Source organism: the organism of the source record quoted next, unplaced genomic scaffold (genome assembly GCF_019419815.1).
Source record: "Pyrus x bretschneideri cultivar Hongxiangsu unplaced genomic scaffold, Pyrus_bretschneideri_v1 Contig32, whole genome shotgun sequence".
NCBI classification, from domain to species: domain Eukaryota; kingdom Viridiplantae; phylum Streptophyta; class Magnoliopsida; order Rosales; family Rosaceae; genus Pyrus; species Pyrus x bretschneideri.
In genome coordinates this window covers 2693569-2715639 of record NW_025999635.1, presented here as the reverse complement: position 1 = coordinate 2715639, position 22071 = coordinate 2693569, and the positions used below count along the sequence as shown (strand labels likewise).

The 22071-nt window shown below is 35.6% G+C and overlaps 3 protein-coding genes across 4 annotated transcripts; 2 read left to right on the top strand and 1 right to left on the bottom strand.

Moving 5' to 3' along the window:
- Window positions 1–7: 7 nt before the first annotated feature.
- Window positions 8–3201, bottom strand: LOC103936450 (glycosylinositol phosphorylceramide mannosyl transferase 1). Its single transcript, XM_009346288.3, has 5 exons — window positions 2551–3201; window positions 1398–1791; window positions 949–1112; window positions 743–813; window positions 8–551 (listed from the first exon to the last, which is right to left on the bottom strand). The coding sequence occupies exons 1-5, from the start codon at window positions 2745–2747 to the stop codon at window positions 391–393; spliced, it is 987 nt and encodes a 328-aa protein (XP_009344563.1). The 5' UTR covers window positions 2748–3201; the 3' UTR covers window positions 8–390.
- Window positions 3202–13293: 10092 nt separating this feature from the next.
- LOC103936441 (probable aquaporin PIP1-4) lies at window positions 13294–14839 on the top strand. Its single transcript, XM_009346277.3, has 4 exons — window positions 13294–13721; window positions 13824–14122; window positions 14248–14388; window positions 14572–14839. The coding sequence occupies exons 1-4, from the start codon at window positions 13385–13387 to the stop codon at window positions 14662–14664; spliced, it is 870 nt and encodes a 289-aa protein (XP_009344552.1). The 5' UTR covers window positions 13294–13384; the 3' UTR covers window positions 14665–14839.
- Window positions 14840–19638: 4799 nt separating this feature from the next.
- Window positions 19639–22071, top strand: LOC103936430 (eukaryotic translation initiation factor 3 subunit F). Of its 2 annotated transcripts, none has more exons than XM_048590377.1 (6): window positions 19639–19960; window positions 20140–20219; window positions 20601–20830; window positions 21163–21284; window positions 21364–21477; window positions 21686–22071. In XM_048590377.1, the coding sequence occupies exons 1-6, from the start codon at window positions 19754–19756 to the stop codon at window positions 21773–21775; spliced, it is 843 nt and encodes a 280-aa protein (XP_048446334.1). In that variant the 5' UTR covers window positions 19639–19753; the 3' UTR covers window positions 21776–22071. The 2 variants fall into 2 exon arrangements, with proteins under 2 accessions (XP_048446334.1, XP_009344541.1); XM_009346266.3 differs by having other exon boundaries at window positions 19640–19975.

Here is a 22071-nt window from a genome sequence, read left to right as displayed (position 1 = left end):
TTTTGAATTCAAGAACAAGGTATATGTAGATTTCGGGGTGTGGTAAACTCCCGACGGTTATTTTAACCGATCTAGGATGTCGTAAATTCCTCGCCGGTCGTCTAACTGTGACACCGAGAAGTACTGTTCATTCTACATCAACCTAATACAAACTAGGACACGAAAAGACCTATCTCATCACCCATATAGCGACTGCCTGCCTTGTGTTACACGGTAAGAACACGAATTATCAATCTATATGAGCGCACTAAATTGGCTGCTGTCACAAAAACGCACACATTTCGTAGAATTCAATATTATACATCTAAGATCAAAGAAGTACCGACCGGAAGTGTGGAAATTCTTGTTCATCGTGGATTTGATCGAGGAATATGCAAGCGTGCTGTGGAATCACCAAAACCAGATGTTGCGACTGTCAACGGCCTTCACGGAAGTGGGTACCAATGGCATCCGTCCAAACCCGGCAACAAACCTATCGACGCAGTTGGTTCTCTTTTCAGTATGTCCTCCTAAGGTACTGATGCCAGTTGAACCAATCTCGAATATTTTACCTGAATGAAAAGTACGGTAATGCGTAGCGAGACATAAGTAATCAGAAAAGAAAATGCCACAACAGAAACTAAGGTATTGCAAAAGCGCTTTCTGATATGCAACAAGTGAAAATACAATATGCAGAAACATCCTGTTCAAGTTTTCAAAAGCCAAAATGAACACAATTTCATTGCAGAGGATGTATGATTACCTTCCACCCATATAGGGGGAGCACCAGTTGCATTTGCTACAAGAAAGGACATTGCAATGTCTTCACAGTTCCTGGTGAAATCAAACCCCATATTTCAGTAAAATCTTTTGTGTTCACGCACTGCACGCCGGCACACCCGCGCGCACAGCTCAAAAGATGAAAGCATTCGAAATGTAAGAAACAAATGAACATGCAAAAGTGCAAACCTGTTCTTGGTTATAAACTCTTTGATTGATGCTGGCATTTCATTTGTGTACAAACTTAGGTACTTTTTGTGGAAGAAGGCTGCCTTAGACAGTACCATACTGTATGTACCTGTCCACCAAACCGACCACCATCCACCGTATATGTAGTGATTCTTATCACCTTTCTGCACAGTGAGCATATATTTGGTAAGACAGCTGACTAAGTGTGCCATACAGAGTATGCAAAATTGTTAATAAGAAACGGTGTTTCTTCAGTAAACGTTGGCTAGCCTAAAAAGTAAAAGAACAATACATAGTTTCGAGCTCAAATAGATCAAAACCAACTTTCTACCTCAAACAGAAATTAACATGAATTTTCCAACATAGAAGCTTAAGATATAGAGAAGACAGCAAGAATGTTGGATAATACTCTCTCTAAATGACGAGAAAATGTACAGATTGAGGCATACCGGATCAATCCGGTGCATACGAGGCACAAAGCCAACCATTGTATCCGATGCACTTTGCCAAACATCGAAAGCAAATTCCACTGAAGAACAAGGGAATATAACATCATCATCGATTGAAAAAACGGCATCTGTTCTCAAATCCTTAATTTCTTTAAATCTGTTGTTCAAACTGTCTTCCTTATTGATATCGTATTTCAATTCAACTTGTCGCCCATCTCTAGTGTTCAGATGTACAATGTGGTCCAGAAATTTTCTGAGAGAATCTGACGGAGGACTTGGCTCGCTCCACACAATATGTATTGAATCAAGCCGAGGACATCTAGAATAGTGAGAAATAGACTGCTTCAGAAGATCATATCTCTTCCATGTGTTCATTACAATAGAGTATCCTTTCCTGCATACAAATTGCAAATTTCAGCATGGATGCTTAACGAACGGTATCTCTACTATGATACAATCAACAATAAGCCAATTGAAAATTTTCTAGGAGTGTGCTCTTTAAAGAAGCAAATGAGAACAACACAAAGCTAGCTTAATCTTCCCAATCTTATCCAATTTGGAAAATGAGCTGAAGCAGGGTTTTTTAGCCAAAATAGTCCCTGCTCCTCACTTTGGTCCCTGACATTGAAAATCGATACAAGTTGTCCTCGGTTTGTCCACCATCAATCATACACAGGACCACTTCTATCGATTTTCAATATCAAATACTAAAGTGAGGAGTTATGCCAATCCAGCGACCATTTGGATTAAAAACCGGCAGAAAAGTGACCAAATCTTCGAATAGCTAATGTTCCGTTTCCATCGGAATCATGCCTGCTACAACATCCATAGTTCATAATATGCACCACAACTCATAACAGACCCGAACAATACCGGTATAAACAGAGCATCAAACACTCGTATTCGAAAAAACGAAGTTGTTGCAAACTACCAAGCCGTTTTCTTCCCTCTAATCAATCTTTGGAATCAGTCTTTCTAAATATAGATATTAGCAGAAAGTGGAACATCAAAGTATAAACAACGAGCTTAATTTATTTACTAAAAATAGAATGACTGACAGTGATGTGCAAGCGGAAGTTTGCCTAATTAAATAATTAGAGAATAATACGGATATGTGGAGTTTTTGGAAAAAAATCTAAGCAACCGTACGAACCGGGAATCCGAGAACCGTTCCAGAGCCGTAGTGTGACTCGTCCATCCCATGAAATCCGAAGCTCGACTGGCGAGCACGATGAGCGTGAATCCGATGCAACAGCACAGCAGAAGCTTCACCTTCATCGATCCAACGGTCGAGATCAGCAACTGCCGCAGCCTCTGTACCGTCCGACGGTTCCACACGCTCCCTCTCATGGCCGCCGTGGCTTTTGCCAGCTCTGCCGTCGCAACAAACCTCGCGCGCCAAGCGCCAAGGCTCGCGCCTATTCGTCCGAGTCCGAACGAGTTACAAGTCAGAAACTCAGCCGTCGCGAGGTCTTCCCCCACTTCGCATTCGTCCTCGCCGGCACAGAGAGAGAGAGAGAGAGAGAGAGAGATTGATACGGTGTGGCGCTGGTGTAATACTAAGACGAGGAGCAATGGACGGCTGAGATGAGATTGGGTATTGTGACGGGTCAGCTGGAGCCCTTGATATTGTCGTCGACGCTGGAAGCAACGGCCGTACTCACATTTAGTTCTCAGATCGGAGGTGGCTGATGGGGAGTTAACTTGTCTTTTGGGATCTCCTGTGACTTGGGGGAGGAGGTTTGGTTAGGGTGTGACCCGGTGGACAGAAAGATTGGTGTGAGCGAATGTGTACGACGTCGATGACTTTGACGTAATGGATTTTTGTCTACAAGTGAAGTTTATCGTTGGTGATGGAAAAATAGCACGCCATGTTTGAAAGAGAGAAAAGGATTTTTTTTTTTTTTTCTTTTCCTGGTAGTCAAATGGGAAAGGATCCTCTTCAGATCCTTTTTCACCAAATTCACCTAGTTCGGAATTCAGGCTGTTTGATTTTCATCAAACGGTTACAGTTATTATAACTTTTAAAAAGCTCATATTTGTAACCGTTGAATCAAAATTCAACTACCGGGATCCCAAACTAGATTGAATTTGGTGAAAAAAGATTCGGAGATGATCCCTTCCGTCAAAATGGACTCTTCCCCTTGCCAGTTTTTCAACGCGCTTGACAACGTCGTTTCGTGTCGTTCTATGAGTTTTTGCCGACTTTATTGGATGGAGTGGATGTGGAACTACATGTTTTTTTGTAACAATATCATTTATCAACTAAAACTTTAAGCGATTTATCCGAAATTATTTTATTATATGTTTTTGTAACATCTCACATCGTTCAGGGAAATGGATCCTATAAGCCTTATATGTATATTTTCATCTCTACCTACCATCAGGCCTACTTCGAAGTTAAGCGAGTTCTGTGAGAGCGTGGTCGGAACCCAAAACTGATAATATTGTGCTACAGTGAAGTCAAATACGGGATGTGGTGGGGGCTCGGGCAGGGGTGTGATATTTCTAACTCTGTTAAATTTTTCTTTAAAAAAATTTTGGGTGCCTTACACATAACTAGTATTTAGAGATATTTGGGACATTTCAACTCTCCACTCACTTTCTAAAAATTTGTCTTGTACGAAGCAAAAATCTAGAGTTTCGACAAACTCAAAAATGAAAATGATTAGGCAATTAGATAATATTTTTTTATTCTTAAACAAAAATCAAACTTAGTGTAACGACATGACATAATTCTGATCCAATTTATCTTCAATAGTATAGTCCTCAAAACGTATATCAAATGTTATTGAAATATAGTTGTCCTCTAAAATAATAATAAATATTAAACTTATATTGTTGTTACTACGCTATTGCCCATCGCAAACAATTAAATAAAAATAAAAACAAATGTCACAAATAACTCTAAACACAAGTTATATGTCATTATTTAGATCGAAAATTTAACGATTTTAAGATGAGATCAAATGTCATAATTAACTTAAATATTTCCACTTAACTTTTCCGATTGGAAAGTCAATGTTTGTATGCATATTGGTCAAAATGTTGAAAAATCCAAGATGACGCAACTAGATTTTCATAATGCACAAGAATGAGCATCGCAAATGTCAATTCCAAGAATTTTCACTATTGTTGGATGTAACTGAATTAATTCCTTTTTTTAATATCTTTGGTGTGAATTATGGACATGGATTGTCTGCCTTTTCCATGCCCTCTTATTTCTGTGGTCACTGTTAAGTCACGTCAACATTTTATATTGATTTTTTTATAGAAATAATAAGACAAAAAGCAATGGGAATATAAAATGTTGACGTAGCTTAACCGTGACCACATAAATAGGAGAGGATGGGAAAGGTATGGGATGGGAAGGGCAAACAATCCAAATCCGTGAATTATAAGGTCCTGTCAGAAAGGGAATTAAAAAAGAGAGAACAAAGCCTTAACTAAACATATACTGCCATTCGATTCAGTGCAATGTTATGTATATCTTATTACTATTAGTTGTCTATTTCTTATTCTTGTGTTTGGAGAGACGAGATAGAATCCTCTTTAGATGTCATTCATATGAATCCTTCGAATCCTTAATCTTCAAAGTCCAAATCGGCGTCGTACCCTTTTTAGAGCTGGTTACCAACAAAAGCGTTTGTGTCGTCGAAGTCAGCAATATTGTAGTAGTCGTTGACGATGTACTTTAGCTCATCATACTGAAATTACGCATTTCAACTGGTAAAAATTCATAGATTAACTGAAATCTGCATTGGGCATTGAAGTGAAACCAATAGTGAGAGAAGTAGTGAATAAATTACCTCAAATTGGGGAGGAACTTAGTTGGGCGGGAAAGGTCCAGAGGATCTAGAAGGATGGGATCCGAAGAGGAACCTATCCTAGGAGAGACATAAAGAAAGAGTATTCACTTTGTCACATGTTTGTTATTTCGTAAAATTATACATGTATAAACAATTAGTACGATTTATTGGTTAAGACCATTTGTCCTTACATCTAAGATCTCGTGTTGAAATTTCTCTCCTCGTAATAAGATAAATCTAATGTAAATTATCATATCGGTCATAAAACAAAAATATTACAAAGGCCTCATCCAATGAAGGGCTCAAAGTCATGGATCAAAGTCCAAATAGTGACAGTCCGATTTCAATCACAGACCTTGGTCCTCGCAGTTAACTGGGCCTACCGGCTTCTTTAGCCCAAAACGCTGCCTGTAATTCTTAATTCTGTCCGAAAGTTGAAATTCACACGCCACATTGTTCAGCATCACTAACATATTCAATGGTTTAGGGAGCAGGGCACACAATCGACACCCTTGTATTTATGAGCGACAATCAATGAAACACCTTTTATCTCTAAAAGTATTTTTGCTCACCAACATTTAGTGTTTATCACCATTACTTTTCAAGATTCGTGTAGTAGATAGGAACAAATCTCAAAATTCAAACTTATCTAACGATGATAAATAAAATGGTAAGCATACACCACAATAAATGGTGGTAAGCAAAAATACACTCATTACCGCTTCTTGTTGGAAAAAAGAAACATTTAGTGTTGGTATATTTTAAGGAGGCAGATTGTCTGCCCTCCTGTTTGGATGCCCTTCACATCCCCTCTTATTTGTGCGGTAACGGTTAAGCTACGTCAATATTTTATATTCCTATTTTTTTTTGTCTTATTATCTCTATAAAAAAAAATCAATATAAAATGTTGACGTGGCTTAACCGTGACCGCACAAAATAAAAGGGAATGGAAAAGGCATCCAAACAAAAGAGCAGACAATCTACCTCCATATTTTAATTGATAAAGATGAAATCCACACATACAAAAAGGCACGAAATGACACAAAAAATGAGAGGGCATACAATCCTTGTCCAATCCACAGCCATGTTACTCGGTCAATTACTTTAAACTTCCAACTCATTCCTCAGCATCGTACAGACATTCTATTCAAATATCGTGCGTCAAGTCGATGGAATAAACGTGAATGGGTAGGCCCTAGTGGCCAGAGTGGAGTCGGTCAGTGGTCAATAATTGAATTTAAAAACATGAATTCCATACGCATTGCAAAGACAAGGGAGGAAGAATGATGGAATGGGCGGTGAAAGTCGGTCCTTACTTAAATAGCATTATTGCTTCCCAAATATTGGACAATATTTCTCTTGAATTGGTGATTTCATTATCAGAAGGAAAAAAAAAAAAATTTGTATTCTTATCCTCTATTTTTATTTATTTTTTAATAAATATAAGACTTACATGCATTGATGGATCCTCTTTTTATTTAAAAAATGATAGAAGTAGATGATAAGAATAACACCACTTGAAGAAAAAAAGAAACAAAATTTACAAATTAAGTGCAATGTACATCAACCAGATCCAGACCGATGGGTCGATACAGGACATCACAAAGTATGTTCTCCTCCCAAACCTAATAAACGCTAATAGTTAGATATGATTAGATAGGAAATGCCAAAAGAGAACGACTTTATACAGTTTAAAAAAAGAGAGACAAATACATGATAATATATGCTTTAACGCTATGTTAGATTGGCTATCCATTTCTAGAGTTGTATAAGAAATTTCAATGAATGATTTAGTTGATGCATGTTTAGTTATATGTTGAGGCCCTTGAGGAATAACGGGTCGGTGTAATGTAGGTGAGCGGTCGGATCTTATAGAAAGATTGAAAGCTCCCGTTGAGTGACTGGAGCGATAGCGTCAGTTGCGTGTTTTGGTTTTCTATTTATCATATGATTCAAGATTTGTGAACTAACCCTATTTACGAGCGATTACGAGTGAGTGTGACAGAGATTTTTTTTTTTTTTTTTTTTTTAAAATTTTATCCAACGATAGATTTTGTTAGATTAAATGTTAGGTTAGCCATTGACAGAATTTAAACTCACGCCGTATTGCAAAAGACTCAACACATTTCCACTATTACGGTAAAGGTCACTTACGTGTGAGGAAGATACTTGAACGCTTCTAAATTGTAATTTATCTCTGTGAAAATATGCATATGATAGAACTCAGGGAGATAGATAGCTCGTATTAAGTAAACCTAATAAATTGTTGTGTTGGTTATGTATATGTGATTGGTTTATTTTTGTGTTTCTGGCTCGCACTTATTTAGTTATATTGTTTCTTGCTTGTTAGAGGCAATCAAAGATCCGAATGTCTAGCTAATTACTTAATATATAGTTTTTGACTTTAAGAATTACAGAACTTACGTAGCGCAAGCTGACTAACTATGAGCTAATTACATTCTTTTTGTAAATGCGGTCGTACTAATTGATAACTGAGCTTTCATCCTTGGCAAATTCAGTTCACCTCGATCGAGCCACGTCTAAACTTAATCTTTCACAATCCTACTTCCATAAGGATCTGTCAAATCAGTCCTCTTTTGGGCTGACAGCCCATTGGCCAGAGGAATCATTATTGGGCCGAGGTTCATGGCTTTTCAAGTTGGGTTAACTCATTTTTGGGCTAAACTGTTATTTCAATCCCAAACAACAAGAAAGTGCGAAGATAATTCAATACATTATTAAGAGATAATTATTATGATCAAATATCTCCAACAATAACAAAAATTATTTTAGCATCTCTAACATCCAACGGTCTAGAACTCTGTTTATCCAACAACCTTAATTGCATAGGCCGAAGACATAATATTAGGTCCAAACAATAGTATAAAAAATGTAAATTTTGTAGGAGTGAGGGCAGACTAAAGTTTGTATAGAAATTATCCCAACATGACCAACTAATCCTCATTATTTGTGGTTTACCTGAGATTAATTATGATTGCATGCTTTGATTATAATGTCTGCCACAAAGGAGATTCATTAGTCGGTTGCTTGCAACCAAAGTTTAATTAAGTTTCAAGATTTGTTATAAGTAATCTTTTCTTTTTATATATCTTTTTGAGTCGCATAGTGGGTTTTGTTGCTTGATAACTCCTACACTACTGTATTCTACTTCGGAGGCAAATTGTCTGCCCTCCTGTTACCGTGCTCTTCTTGTCTCTTCCTATTTTTACGGTCAGGATTAAGCCACGTCGATATTTTATATTGATTTTTTAATAGAGATAATAAGACAAAAAATAATAAAAATATAAAATATTGACGTGGTTTAACCGTGACAACACAAATAAAAGAAGATAAAAAGAGCACGGTAACAAGAGGCCAGACAATCTACCTCCTTCTATTCATGGTGGAAGCCTGGCCTGCTGAGAAAACTGGTTGTGTGGGAAGAGGATTTAATAAATTATTTGCACTCCGTCGGACTCTGTTAATTTAATAAACTATCCTTACTTTGTGATTAGGACCGATGGATGCTAATTACCCAATCACTTGTTTCCATCTTTTCTGTCATGATGTGAATATGATAGAACATCTGACTATTTTAGTTGCAGCAGTTTTATAATTATTATATTTTTATCTAAAGCAGATATTATGATCATAATCAATTGAATATTATTGCGTGTTTAACTTTTTTTACAAGATATTTATTATTGATTTAAGATATTATCACAGGTGAATTCTCAGAAAATTTTCAACATCACTCGATTAGCTATGAGCGTTAATCAATACATCAACGCCTCTTTGTATGTACTCTCTACACGCTTTTACAAAAATAAGCATGTGGTTTTTTGGTTAGTGGGGTTTTGCAACTCCAACTAGACTCGGGACTCTCTAATCTTCCAACACTTTTTAGATTTTTTTAAAAGGAATATTAATGAAAATGGTTTGAAAACTTTGAGTTTTAATGATAATGATAAAATAAAAGGTAAAGTGAATAGTATAATGATTGACTTTTTAGTGTAAAAATATGATTTTCGTTAAAGTGAACAGTACCGTGGATTTTTCGTTAAAACTTTGTTTTTTAAATTGAAAGGAAAAAAAACCCCTTATAATTTGCTTTTTTTTTTTACCATATTAAAACTAAGTCTTCTTTTTTGCTCGTCGATATAAAATAAAGGCGTATACAGTCTAGGGCAATATCAAATTTTAAAGTCATCATCTTAAATTTTTGTTCGAATGTGTTTTTTTTTTTTTTATCAACGCCCGTAAACAAGTTTTGTTCTTACGATCTAATCATTTCAATACTAAATTTTTCATACAAAATTTAAAGCTCCACCATTCTTGTTTGATCAAAATTTTCCATATCAATACCAAAAAAAAAAAAAAAAAAATTATACTTCAAAGACTAATTTCTTTCTATAGCCTAACGATCATTCTAATCTGATTTTCTATCTTCGCCACTGACCTTAAGTTCTGTGTTTGGCTCTTCTTTCTCTAATGTCGTTTGTATTCATTTGTTTGCATGGAGTAGCTGGTCAAGCTTACTCCAGAAAACACCATGTGCTGCCAAATCAGCAAGAAGCAAAGTAGTGGCCCTAATCCAACGGGCGGCTGCAGCTACCTAATCACGATTAAGAATCAAAATATGTAATAAGCAATTTGTCACCATGTGTTAAAAGATTTGAGCCATTTTATTATATTATTTATGTTTCTGATTAAAGAATAATTGTCTCTTGTGTCATTGTTATCCATCCTACATAGTCTACATTTGAAGATAGATATATCAATTTTTTTACAACTACGTAGCGAGGTTAAGCATGACAATATAGTAATTTCACATCAAATATGAATTAGATTAATTAACCAATTCTCGTGAAATGAAGTAGTTTAGAGCATAGTCTGAAGAAAAAAACCCATGATACTGCAATGTAACGCGGAAGAGATTTTGCGATTTAACGCAAAGTACCACGATAGTCTAAAAATGATCAATTTTTACGCGATATTGGCATACCCCACACGAAATTTGTTTGATGTTCCTTTAGCTGACATCAATCACCACAGTTATCCATTCACTGAAAATGACTATACAACTAATGATACTTTGCAACAAATTGAAGAAGGAAAGTGAAAGACGTGGTAGAGACAGTCATGATAATTTTGCATAGTGATGATTATAATGAGTAAAGTCTTGTGTGTGTGTGTGTGTTTATTATTATTTTCCGCTGTGGAAGTCTCAAATAATTTACACAAAATCACTAAATAACGCAACATTGCATAGCTTTATCTCCCACGCGACACCTTACGCGATGCAATTCAAGCTATGATATACAGCATCCCATCGCCAACAACAAAAAAACATAGCATGTTAATTAAGATAATTTTTTTAAGCCATACGCTTTAAGAGCTTTAAGAAAAAGTATGTCTTACTTTTCCTTTGGCAAAAAAAAAAAAATGTTCCAGTACTAATTTGAGAGTCCACTTGTGAAGCTGACAAGCAACTACCATGGTGCACATGTGGTCCAAACGACATCCTCTTTCTACTGTAGTTTTTTCGATTTCGAATTCTGCTTTTTTATCATTAATCGTATACAATCATATATATTTACGATTATTTAATTTGTTCAAACTCAAAATGTATTCGAGTTTGAAACGTTAAAATGACGGGCCGTCAGCCAGGTCATCGAAGCTCCACCCCATGTGATGCCTCCAAATTCTATATATATAACCTATAAATTCTGGCACAACAAAATGGGGGAAACATTATCCCATAAAGAATGGCAGATGATTAAATATAACAACGACATGCAACATTATTTTTCATTATCCAAAAACGTCATTGCGATTACTACAAAACTAAACTATGAGGTTCCATTACTAATGCATTGGCATTGATTTTTTTAGCATTTCTTTTTTACAAGAAGCGATAAAATAATATTTTATTGAACTTCACAAATAATGACAAAGGTTGTCAATCGGGTACATTAGTTATAGTGACTAAAAAATTGATCTGAAGTAAATTTGCGCAATGAAACAAACAATAGTAAACCCTATATGGCTACCACAAGCACTGTCCTACCCTACAAAACATCACAAGTATAAATTTGTAATAAAAACACGATAGACACAACAAATCAACACAACAACCATATAAGTCATTGCAAAAATGCGAGGCCACATATTATGACATTGGTGCGGTACCATAATTTTTATAGCATATTTAATTCCACGATTCCATTACAGCCTTGATAATTTGTTGTTTAAAGCAAAAGGAGGACTTGTCATTGTACACAGCAGTTCATACCTGGGAAAGAGATTCTCTTTAGATTTCTTTTTCTAAATTCTAAGGATTAATTGATTCGAATATTTGAAATTTGATTAAATGGTTAAAAATTATTATAACTTTTAAAAAATTTTACTAACTTTTATATTTTTAACTATTTGATCAAATTTTAAAAGTGCAGATCACTTAATCCTTAGACTTTGAAGGGAAAGAAATGAAGAGAATCTTTTCCCCATGTCCTATGAGTGTTTGCAGCCTTGCAGAAGTAAGAAAAAATTAAGGACAAGGATTGTCTGCCCCCTCATTTACGATGTCCTTCTATTTTTTATTTTTATAGAGATAATAACATAAAAATAAATAGTAATATAAAATGTTGACATAGTTTAACCGTGACCACACAAATAAGAGAACACTAAAAGTAAAAGGGCAGACAATCCTTGTTCAAAAATTAATCATGGGTTGGTCTCATATTATTTGTATATAACAAAAATAACATAATTAAATGGATGGAGAGAATCAAACACGTCAGATGATAAATGATTGAAGGCTTCTTTACCTGCTGCCACCTAGCAGTTAGCATAAAAATTGATTAATTAAAAGCACGATCCAAACATTATCGTATGAACTTAACTATAGACGATAGTAGATGTTGAATTTTGCTTGAGATAATAACCCAATAAACAATTAAGAGTTACTTTTCCATTCATGGATAACTTACTTAAAGAGTAGGTACAAAATTAGTCGAATCAAACCAATTTCATGCGTCTGATTCAATTTTAAACGAACCGAACCAAATTATAAGTAATTTGCTTTGATGAAGCGCGACCTATATATAATTCGAATCGATTAAATGACACAATCGTTATTTGATTATTATATCCTCTTAATTTAGTTATAACTAAAACAAATTGCACTGCATAACTTCACCGCCAATTAATTTGATTGCGTACTAAGAAACAAACGGATTCAATCCAAACCGTGCCCACGCATTAATAACAGTTAGGCGCAACAATTTGTCAACCAAACCAAAATTCAAATGATAGACCCGTTGTTCTGTCTCATCTCATCAATTGAAATACGCAGTCTGAAGCACTATTTAACTGTAGATGATGTGATTGGACGGTGCAGTACCTCAGAGAATTTGCGAACACAATCGCGCCACGTGGAAAGTAACTACCTAATTTTCTTTAACGTATTTACACGTCACTTTTCGTGAAATGTCCGGAAAATTAGACTTTACAAACGAATCGTATTTGTTAAGTTTGTATTATTTTCGTGCTATACTCGTTATTTTAACAAATTATATCGTATCAAATTTATTATCTTAACAGTTGTTAACTGCCGACATGATAACAACCTGATTACTTAACAAGTCATATTGTTTTGTATTGGTTTAACGTGTCATGAAAAAATTGTCATGCTAATGTCTAGACCTAACAACGGGGTCGTTTTGCATGTTATACATATTATCTTATTATGTTCTTAACAATTAATTTGATAACAAAATGACTTGTTAACAAATTGTTAACATGTGACTCGGTAATAATCCGACTCGATGACAAATTAATTGACTATCTACTATTATTATGTTGTTTTATATCAAATTAACAAGTCTGTGCAAAAAATTACCACGACTTGTAAAAATCATTCGTCGCTCACATGATAATAAAAATAAATAAGTTAAATAAAATCAAAATTAATAGAGCCGTTGGGTCCCGCCACCACCCTCCCTCACTTCACCAGCTTCCAAAACTCAGGCGCTCGCTGTGCTATATATAAGTCCCACTCCGTAAATCCACTCATAACACAACCATTCCTCACACTCTCAGATCTCAAAGATCCAACGGTCATCAGTCACCGGGAGCTCGATATCTGCTTGGTCTGATCTTGTAAGTAAAGCGAAAATGGAGGGCAAGGAAGAGGATGTTAGGCTGGGAGCGAACAAGTACTCGGAGAGGCAGCCGATCGGGACCTCGGCTCAGAGCCAGGACGAAGGGAAGGACTACAAGGAACCGCCGCCTGCTCCACTATTCGAGCCCGGCGAGCTGACGTCATGGTCGTTCTACAGGGCCGGGATCGCCGAGTTCATCGCCACTTTCCTGTTCCTCTACATCACAATCTTGACGGTGATGGGCGTTGTCAAGTCGAAGTCGAAGTGCACGACGGTCGGGATTCAAGGAATCGCTTGGGCTTTTGGCGGGACCATCTTCGCCCTCGTCTACAGCACCGCCGGCATCTCCGGTAATTAATTTCCCCCCCAAAAAACGCAGCCGTGTCATTAATCCATTCTTAATTATAAATAAATCTTGATTAACGGTGGTGATCTTATTGTTTATATCTCAGGTGGTCACATAAACCCGGCGGTGACTTTTGGGCTGTTTTTGGCCAGGAAGCTGTCGCTGACCAGGGCGCTGTTCTACATAGTTATGCAGACCCTCGGAGCTATCGCCGGTGCCGCTGTCGTGAAGGGCTTCGAGAAGAGCTCCACCTTCGAGATGCTGGGCGGTGGTGCCAACTCTGTTGCCCATGGTTACACCAAGGGTCAAGGACTTGGTGCTGAGATCATCGGCACCTTTGTCCTCGTCTACACTGTTTTCTCCGCCACTGACGCTAAGCGTAGCGCCAGAGACTCCCACGTTCCGGTACGCATGTCTAGTCTCCGATCATTTACCTAGCTGAGCTTGAACTTCCTGATTTTATTATTTTGTTGGCGTTTAAATTGGTTTGGTGATTAACTGGCTGCGAATTTTGAATGGGTTTTGATCAGATTTTGGCTCCGTTGCCAATTGGGTTCGCCGTGTTCTTGGTGCACTTGGCTACCATCCCCGTCACCGGAACTGGCATCAACCCAGCAAGGAGCCTTGGCGCTGCCATCATCTACAACAAGCAGCATGCCTGGGATGACCACGTAAGTCTTCCTAGTTGATCCAAAACTGCTTTTACAAGACGCACTTCTGTTCTTAAATGAAAGTGCTTTTGTGGGGAGCACTTTCCAAAATCCGTTGTTGTATTCCAATTTCAAAAGCGCATTCAATGGATTCTGAATTTTTGTTCTAACTTTTAGTTTCTATTTTTTTTTTCGTTGTGGCAGTGGATATTCTGGGTTGGACCGTTCGTTGGGGCAGCACTTGCAGCTTTTTACCACGTGGTTGTGATCAGAGCCATCCCTTTCAAGTCCAAGTGATTACCGTTAATTACGTCTCAAATCGTTTTTATGATCATCTTTCAAGCCAATCTTCAATCGAGTTTGTGTTATTTTCTCAGATGTAATGCTTTTGTTTTAAGGGTATTTTGTACGTAATTAAGTTATTAAGCTGTTAATTAATCGTGATATGAGCAAGCAAAAACATGTGTGTTGATGGATGCGTTTCAACTCTGAAGACTAAAGGGCCCTCTGATCCTTTCTTTTTTAGGGAGAGGCCCCACCAATCCCATCCATCTGAATCATCTGATGGTGAGTGCTCATTTGATTTGCATCAAGTGGCTGTGAATTTTTCCAAGGCATATTTGGCATTGGTTTTTGAATTTTAATTTTAGTTGATTAACTTCTGAATTTTTATTATTAGCTTTTTTTTTTAATTTTAATTTTAATTGATTACTTTTTTAACTTTTATAAATAATTAATTTTTCTTTCAACTTTAATTTTAGCCGATTATTTCTTGAATGAAATAACACCAAAGGGGAAATTGTTTATTTGTCAAAGTTCGGGTAAATGGCTAAGACTAAAGTTCAAGGAAAATTGACTAATTTAAATAGTTTAAAGAACTAATCGGTTAAAATTAAAATTAAAAAAAAAAATTACATCTTCTTACAAGTTCATGGGTAAACCAATAAATATCTCTATTTTTCAATTTCAGAAATTACACCCACCTTTATTCCGCGTCGCCATTTACGTGGGAATTAAATAAAGGCCTAATTTGATTAATAGTTATCGTAGTGTTAGGGTAGCTGAAAGACAGTTTTTGTGGTGAAAAACGAAGATTTAATCTTTTGTGATAAAGTGTGTTAGGATTTATATCTAAAATCGAAAATTTAGTCAATTTGTTGTTAATTATTAGCATGTGAGTTGTACATATTATGTTAGAATGAAACTCTTTATACACATAATAGGCTAAAATGAACCTTTCCGTTAATTGTTAACACGTGAGACTGGCTCACATGCTAATAATTAACATAAAGTTAACGAAAATTTTAATTTTGAGTATAAATTCTAACATACTTTATCACAAGGGGTTAAATCATAATTTTTTTTTATTTTTTATCACCACAAAACTATTTATCTAATTAAGTCTTAAATAAATTATTGGAGAGAGAAAGGAGTTGTTGAAGTTAGGTAGCAAGTAGCCACCAAGCCAACGATGATGTGGTGACTTCTTCTTAATTGAGCTTAATTACATGTTTAATAATTCATTAGACGCATAAACAAAACCATATGTCATTTCATTAGCAATTTAGTAGTTGAATCTGAGATGCCGATGCGTGTCTGAATCATTATCAATAGTCGGCTAAAATTTAAGGTATAAAACGAAAGTAGAAGCCTTTGAGATGCTCAAAATGATTTGACGCGAAAATAAAAATATCGTTTAAAATCATCCCATACCGGGGACTTGCAGTAGATAAGTTTTTTTTAATAAAATAATTCATCGACCACTTGTAAGTTATACACAATTTTGTAATCCCTTCTTTCAATATACCTTAAACATCATAGATAATTTAATCCGATCTTATCCAATCCTTTAAACCAAACTAGACCTAAAGTGATTTATTTAAAAATATAATTATTAGTCGATACGATTAGGACCACTGGCCTAATATCATTTAAAGACATGCCCACAAAGTTTTTTTATTCTTTTATTTTTGAGAAAAGAGAGAGAGGAAACCTCAATTTATTTGAAAAGTGAACTGTTATTAGCACTTTTAAAATCTCATTCTACACTCATCATAAGTGTATTTTTCTTTCTAATTATAGAAAGTTTGGAGTGTAAAATAAGATTTTTTGAGTGCAAAAAACAATTCCCATTTGAAAACTCTCCAAATTTTATATTTAACCAAGTATAAAGAGAATTTAACAGAAAGATCAACTTGAAATATATCAAAACTTTTGGTGAGAGTAGTGGTTGATAGTTAAATAACAAAATAATAAAAAAGATTGAGTTGTTAATAATAAAAGGGTTTTTAGATTTTAGGGTTTCAATAAGATTGTTTTTATATTTTAACCTGAATGGTTTTCAAAATATAATATAACTCCCTATTTTTAAAGCTTACCATATTTAAGTAATTATAGCACATTTATAATTTATGAACCTACCATTCGAAATTCTTTACCCATCCATAATTATGTTTTTTATTTTGTGCTCTAATCATATTAATAGATAAAAAATTATTCAAAATTCAAATTCTCATTATTAAAAAAATTCAACAACAAAACAAAATCAATTTATACATAACATTCGGTATATTATTTTATCATACGTACAGAAGTATCGGTACATAACTTTAGGTACCTTATATTACTCATAAGTACAGAAGTATCGGTTTGTAAGTTTCGGTAAGAATATATCGGTACATAACTTTCGGTACGAATGTATCGGTATAAATATGTCCATACAAATGTATTGGTATGTAACTATAGTATATAAACATGCATATGTACGTAATATGCATATATATGGAGAAATTAACGCACAATGAAAAATATATGATAATATATGACTTTTCTTATTATAGGAACTTAATAACTATCAATGATAAATAACATTTTTATTATTTATAGGAATCAATATATAACCTACAAACAAAAAAATCAATAATTATTGCAACTTCCGACAATAAAATATGTAATATTTGTTTTGTTTTTAAAAAAGGACCAGTTAGTAGGTTCATCACGACAATCCACTCTTTCGTGGCCCGGGAAGACTCGCAGAAATATATCAGCCTCCACTTGATTACCATCGTGTGATTCACTAGTGTCAGAAATCGAATTCAAGACGTGTTGTGCGAATACGGACCTGAAAATTCGTCACTTGAGCCACCCTGTGGTGGTTGTGTACTAAGGCTTACTTCAAAGAGTTTACCCTTCCAAAAATTTTCAAAGGCACAAGGTTGAATTCGGGCCTAATTGCGTTGGAGATGGTTATGCTTAAACTGGGGCTATTAATAGATTTTGAATTATTTTCATGCTAAAATAACAAATGTATAATTAGTGGTGTTGTAGATGCTCATATACCGACATCATACATACTAATGACACGTTTTACTTACATTGAGGATTAGAATAAATATGATTCGGATTTCATTTTTCTTACACAGAGTATTCAAATTATTGTGATTCTTGATTTACCATACATTTATTAACAACCATGAATTCGATTGACTAAAGAGTAGTTATTCTATTTTTTGTAAATTACATGATGTGACGATTGATAGTAAAATTACTTTTTAAAAAATATATTGAAATTTTGATCTCTCTAGTATCGTTATATTCTCAATCCTATTTGTTTTGTCTCTTGGTCCCGACTTTTCTCATAATCCGGTTCATAAACTTTCCCATTCCAAGTAAACCTCTCATATAATTAAAGAAAACTAACGAAAAGTTAAAAAAAAAAATTTCCTTTTAATGAAAAACTCTTTTTAAATGTATAGTAAATAATATCAAAAAAAAATATAAATATAATTTTTCGTTAAAAATAAACAGTTTCAAAAATATTTTGTTAAACCGCTCTATAATTTAAGGAACCGTCGTGGTTCTGATTTTAGAGTCAGACTGATGGATACCGTTTCCAAAGCTCATCAGGAAGCTTAATTAAATTCATATCAGCAATGGTAGCATTCATACTTGATCAAATCATGTCGTGGCCCTCCTTGTACCTATCAAGACATGACAGCCTGCTCCGCCGAATATAGCACTAGCATGCGCGTAATGTTTGCTCCGTGCGCTACATCCGACTTCACTATCCCTCCTGCAATAATTAGCATTTGTTGGCTGGGCAGTCCGACAGGCTTGGTGGAGATGATTACCTTCTTCATTTTGGACCCTTGTTTTTGGAAAATGATCCTCACTTGATTCTTTTTATGGGGATTATAGGAATTCCGTGATCGCGATCGTTCATCGTATATACGATCAGTTTTCGTTAAGTATTATTTACATTTAATTTTAAATTTTAAAATAATTTATAACCCGCACAATGTTCGATGGACGGTCCTGATCCGGATCCTTTTCCTTTGTTTTTTACGACCTTACCCTTGCCATCCAAGGATGGGTGGACTTTTTAAAAAAATTTTAATTTTTTTTTAACAAAAGGTATTATCTACATTAAAGGAGTAGAATAGTGGATTAAAACTTACAATGAGTTAGCAATAATGTGGTTCAAATTCATATTCGGCGAGAATCAAACTTAAAATCTCTCATTTACATGTGAAGAGAAATACCATTAAACTATAGTACTAAGTGGCTCAATGATGGGTGAACTTGCTTTTAGAAGATACTAGGTTTGATGCCTATGATTGAATTTAATAATTTGCTATTTTCGAGGTATGTTGAGGTAAGAAATAAACATTAACTTTCAAAATATATCAGAGTTGAAAGAAATAGATTATCTGTTCGGAAATAAAACATGTCTCTTTTTAGTCTCCCAATATGCTAAGTTTTATTCGTTCATGACCAAGATTGAGAAGTGATTAGTTTTCTTCATAAATAGTGCATCTCTACCATCAATTGGCCAAAATGTGAAAGTTAGCTCCACTGTTTCCCTCTAACATACCTTAAATGAAGTTTGCAATCATATTTAATCCAATAATATGTTATTTTTAAGGAAGTTTATTTAAAGATTGAAATGGCTTCAAGTCCCTTGTCCTAGATTTTGCCGGAGTAGAATTTTTTCTTCTCCAAATTCTCCTTCTCTCTGGTTTCCTCATATTTGAATGGCCACAATTAAGGCACGTCAAAATTTTGTGTTGACTTCTTTGTAGAAAGAGAAAGAAAAATAGGAAAATAAGAGAGGAGGGGGGAGGAGGGAATTTGGAGGGAAGATAATCCGACTCTGATTTTGCCAACTCTTATTCTTGAAGCCTATTTGGGCCAAGATAGGCCCATTAGACAATTGGGCATCTTAATGATGAAAGGCCTAAAATAAAATAAAAACAAGTGAAATCCAATACTCTCTTCTCTCACTATCCCCCAAAACCCTAGTGCTCGCTCCATCCTCCGCGCTCTTTCTCGCTTGCACTCTCTTATAGCCCTAAACAAAATCCAGATCCATCGGCGGTGAGAGAGAATGGCGGCGATCGAGCACACCGTGTTGCAGTTCTCGACGTCTCCGTCGTCGAGCTTGTCGGCGAAGGTTCATCCTCTCGTCATCTTTAACATCTGCGATTGCTACGTCAGGCGTCCCGACCAGTCGGAGCGCGTCATCGGCACGCTCCTCGGCTCCGTCCTGCCTGACGGAACTGTCGACATCAGAAACTCCTACGCTGTTCCTCATGTGAGCGCCGAGCAGGTTCTTCTTCCTCATTTGTTTCTTTAATTTTATTATTATTTAGTGATTTGGGTTTTCCCCCTGTTTGGTTGATGAGAAAATTGTGGTTAATTTCTTAAACACCATGAAATTGTGATCCTGTGTTAGAATTTTAGTGACGTTTTGTTTCGGTGTGTAATTTCCAGGTTGCTTTAGATATTGAGTACCATCACAATATGTTGATATCCCACCAGAAGGTGAATCCCAAGGAAGTCATTGTTGGATGGTAAATGTCACTATCTTTTCTACTTTAGATTTCTTAGTTATTATCGTGCAACTTTTCAGGCATTTTTAATTGACGAATTCGAATAGTTTCGTGTTTCATAATGATATTCATTCCGGTGAAATGTTGCTTCTTCTGTGTAAATTATGTTTTAATTCGGTGCGGAACCTGTAACTAGAGCCAAAAATGCGAATTCATAAATGGAATAGGGAACATCCTCGTTTGTCATGGTACACGTGAGAGCGCGAGCTCAATGCTCCCCAATGATAGTTTCGCAAATTTCTAAAAGTTCATGCTAGTTTATTTTAAACATATGTAATAGAGATTTGTAAGTTTTCAAGTTGATTGGAATGCTTATTGTTGTGCCTTGATCATTACTTGTAGGTATTCAACTGGTCTTGGAGTTACTGGTGGTAGTGCATTGTTTCATGAATTCTATTCTAGAGAAGCTCCCAACCCGGTTCATTTGACTGTTGATACTGGATTTGTTAATGGAGCGGGTACCATAAAAGCTTATGTTTCGGTGAATTTGTCTCTTGGAGATCGGCAACTTGCTGCGCAGTTTCAAGAAATTCCTCTTGATCTTCGCATGGTTGAAGCTGAGCGAGTTGGATGTAAGTTTATCCCTCTAAACTTTTACTGTTTGTAGCATCATGTGGTCATATTGGTGTTCGCACACCCAACACATTCACTTGATCTTCCCTGTATAGTTTTCTGACTTGATGGAAACAGAAGTGACTTTTACGCTAAGTTTTGGAGGAAACTCGAAGGAACTAGTAATTCTGAGAGTTACAATCGGTTGAAGGAACTAGTTATATGTGCTATATGTGCTTTTCACATCAATTGGTTGAACTCATTGCTTCCTGCTAATTTTGGATATGATTGTTTGAGCTTTTAAGCACGATGCAGATCTGATTCAAAATCATATGCTTTTCCACGATGACAGATGATATTTTAAAGACCCCAATGGTTGACAAACTCCCAACTGATCTTGAAGGAATGGAAGCCTCAATGGAGCGGCTTCTAGCTTTAATTGATGATGTTTACAAATATGTTGACAATGTTGTGGTTAGTAACGATACTTAACCTTCTTAAGTTGGTCTTTCCATTTATTTTACTTAATTCTAATGAGGTATCATGTTTTCAGGAAGGCCGTGTTGAACAAGATAACACTATAGGGAGATTTCTTTTCGATACGATCGCATCTCTTCCAAAACTGTCTCCATCAGCTTTTGATAAGCTTATCAATGACAGCCTGCAGGTGCGATATATTTTGGTTCATTTTGTTGTATCATGAAAGATACAGTTCAAAAAAATTCAGTTACTTTAGTTATCTATTATCAATGTCGTTCACAGCTTCCTGTTGTCAGTTGTAGGGTAATGATGCAAAATAGTTCTTCAATACTAGGGTTATAAGTTTGGCGAGCGTTCTTTGACATTAAACTTGTCCTTTTGTTTGTTGCTTACAGGACAACTTGCTCTTACTGTACTTGTCAAGCATCACAAGGACACAGCTCACCTTAGCCGAAAAATTGAACACGGCTGCTCAGGTTCTGTAATGCCTTCGCTTACAGTACCTATGTCATGAGATTCTACTTTTGAAAGTAATCTGTCAAAGGATATATGACCAACTGTGAGAACGGGGTCCTTGTTTGCAGAGAAGGGTGTAATATTTTTATTTCCATTGAAAGTATAGGTAGGATTGTTCAATCTTTTCAATACTGCTTTAATGGTTGGCTAGAAACATGATCAATTTTGGAGCTAATTTTATGGTTCGTATCCTGTTTCTGTACCGTTGTTTGAAGCTTCGACTTTGTAGTTTATTTTACCAAATTCAGAATAGGTTGTTCCCTAA

Bases quoted from the DNA above. Each gene is read 5' to 3' on its own strand.
- LOC103936450 (XM_009346288.3), bottom strand. From the start codon at position 2,747: ATGAGAGGGAGCGTGTGGAACCGTCGGACGGTACAGAGGCTGCGGCAG. The intron at 1,792-2,550 runs GTTCGTACGGTT...ATTTGTATGCAG, and splicing joins GAACGGTTCTCGGATTCCCG to GAAAGGATACTCTATTGTAA. The intron at 552-742 runs GTAATCATACAT...CTTTTCATTCAG, and splicing joins TCCCCCTATATGGGTGGAAG to GTAAAATATTCGAGATTGGT.
- LOC103936441 (XM_009346277.3), top strand. From the start codon at position 13,385: ATGGAGGGCAAGGAAGAGGATGTTAGGCTGGGAGCGAACAAGTACTCG. The intron at 14,123-14,247 runs GTACGCATGTCT...GGTTTTGATCAG, and splicing joins CCAGAGACTCCCACGTTCCG to ATTTTGGCTCCGTTGCCAAT. The intron at 14,389-14,571 runs GTAAGTCTTCCT...TCGTTGTGGCAG, and splicing joins AGCATGCCTGGGATGACCAC to TGGATATTCTGGGTTGGACC.
- LOC103936430 (XM_009346266.3), top strand. From the start codon at position 19,754: ATGGCGGCGATCGAGCACACCGTGTTGCAGTTCTCGACGTCTCCGTCG. The intron at 19,976-20,139 runs GTTCTTCTTCCT...TGTAATTTCCAG, and splicing joins CTCATGTGAGCGCCGAGCAG to GTTGCTTTAGATATTGAGTA. The intron at 21,478-21,685 runs GTGCGATATATT...TGTTGCTTACAG, and splicing joins TTATCAATGACAGCCTGCAG to GACAACTTGCTCTTACTGTA.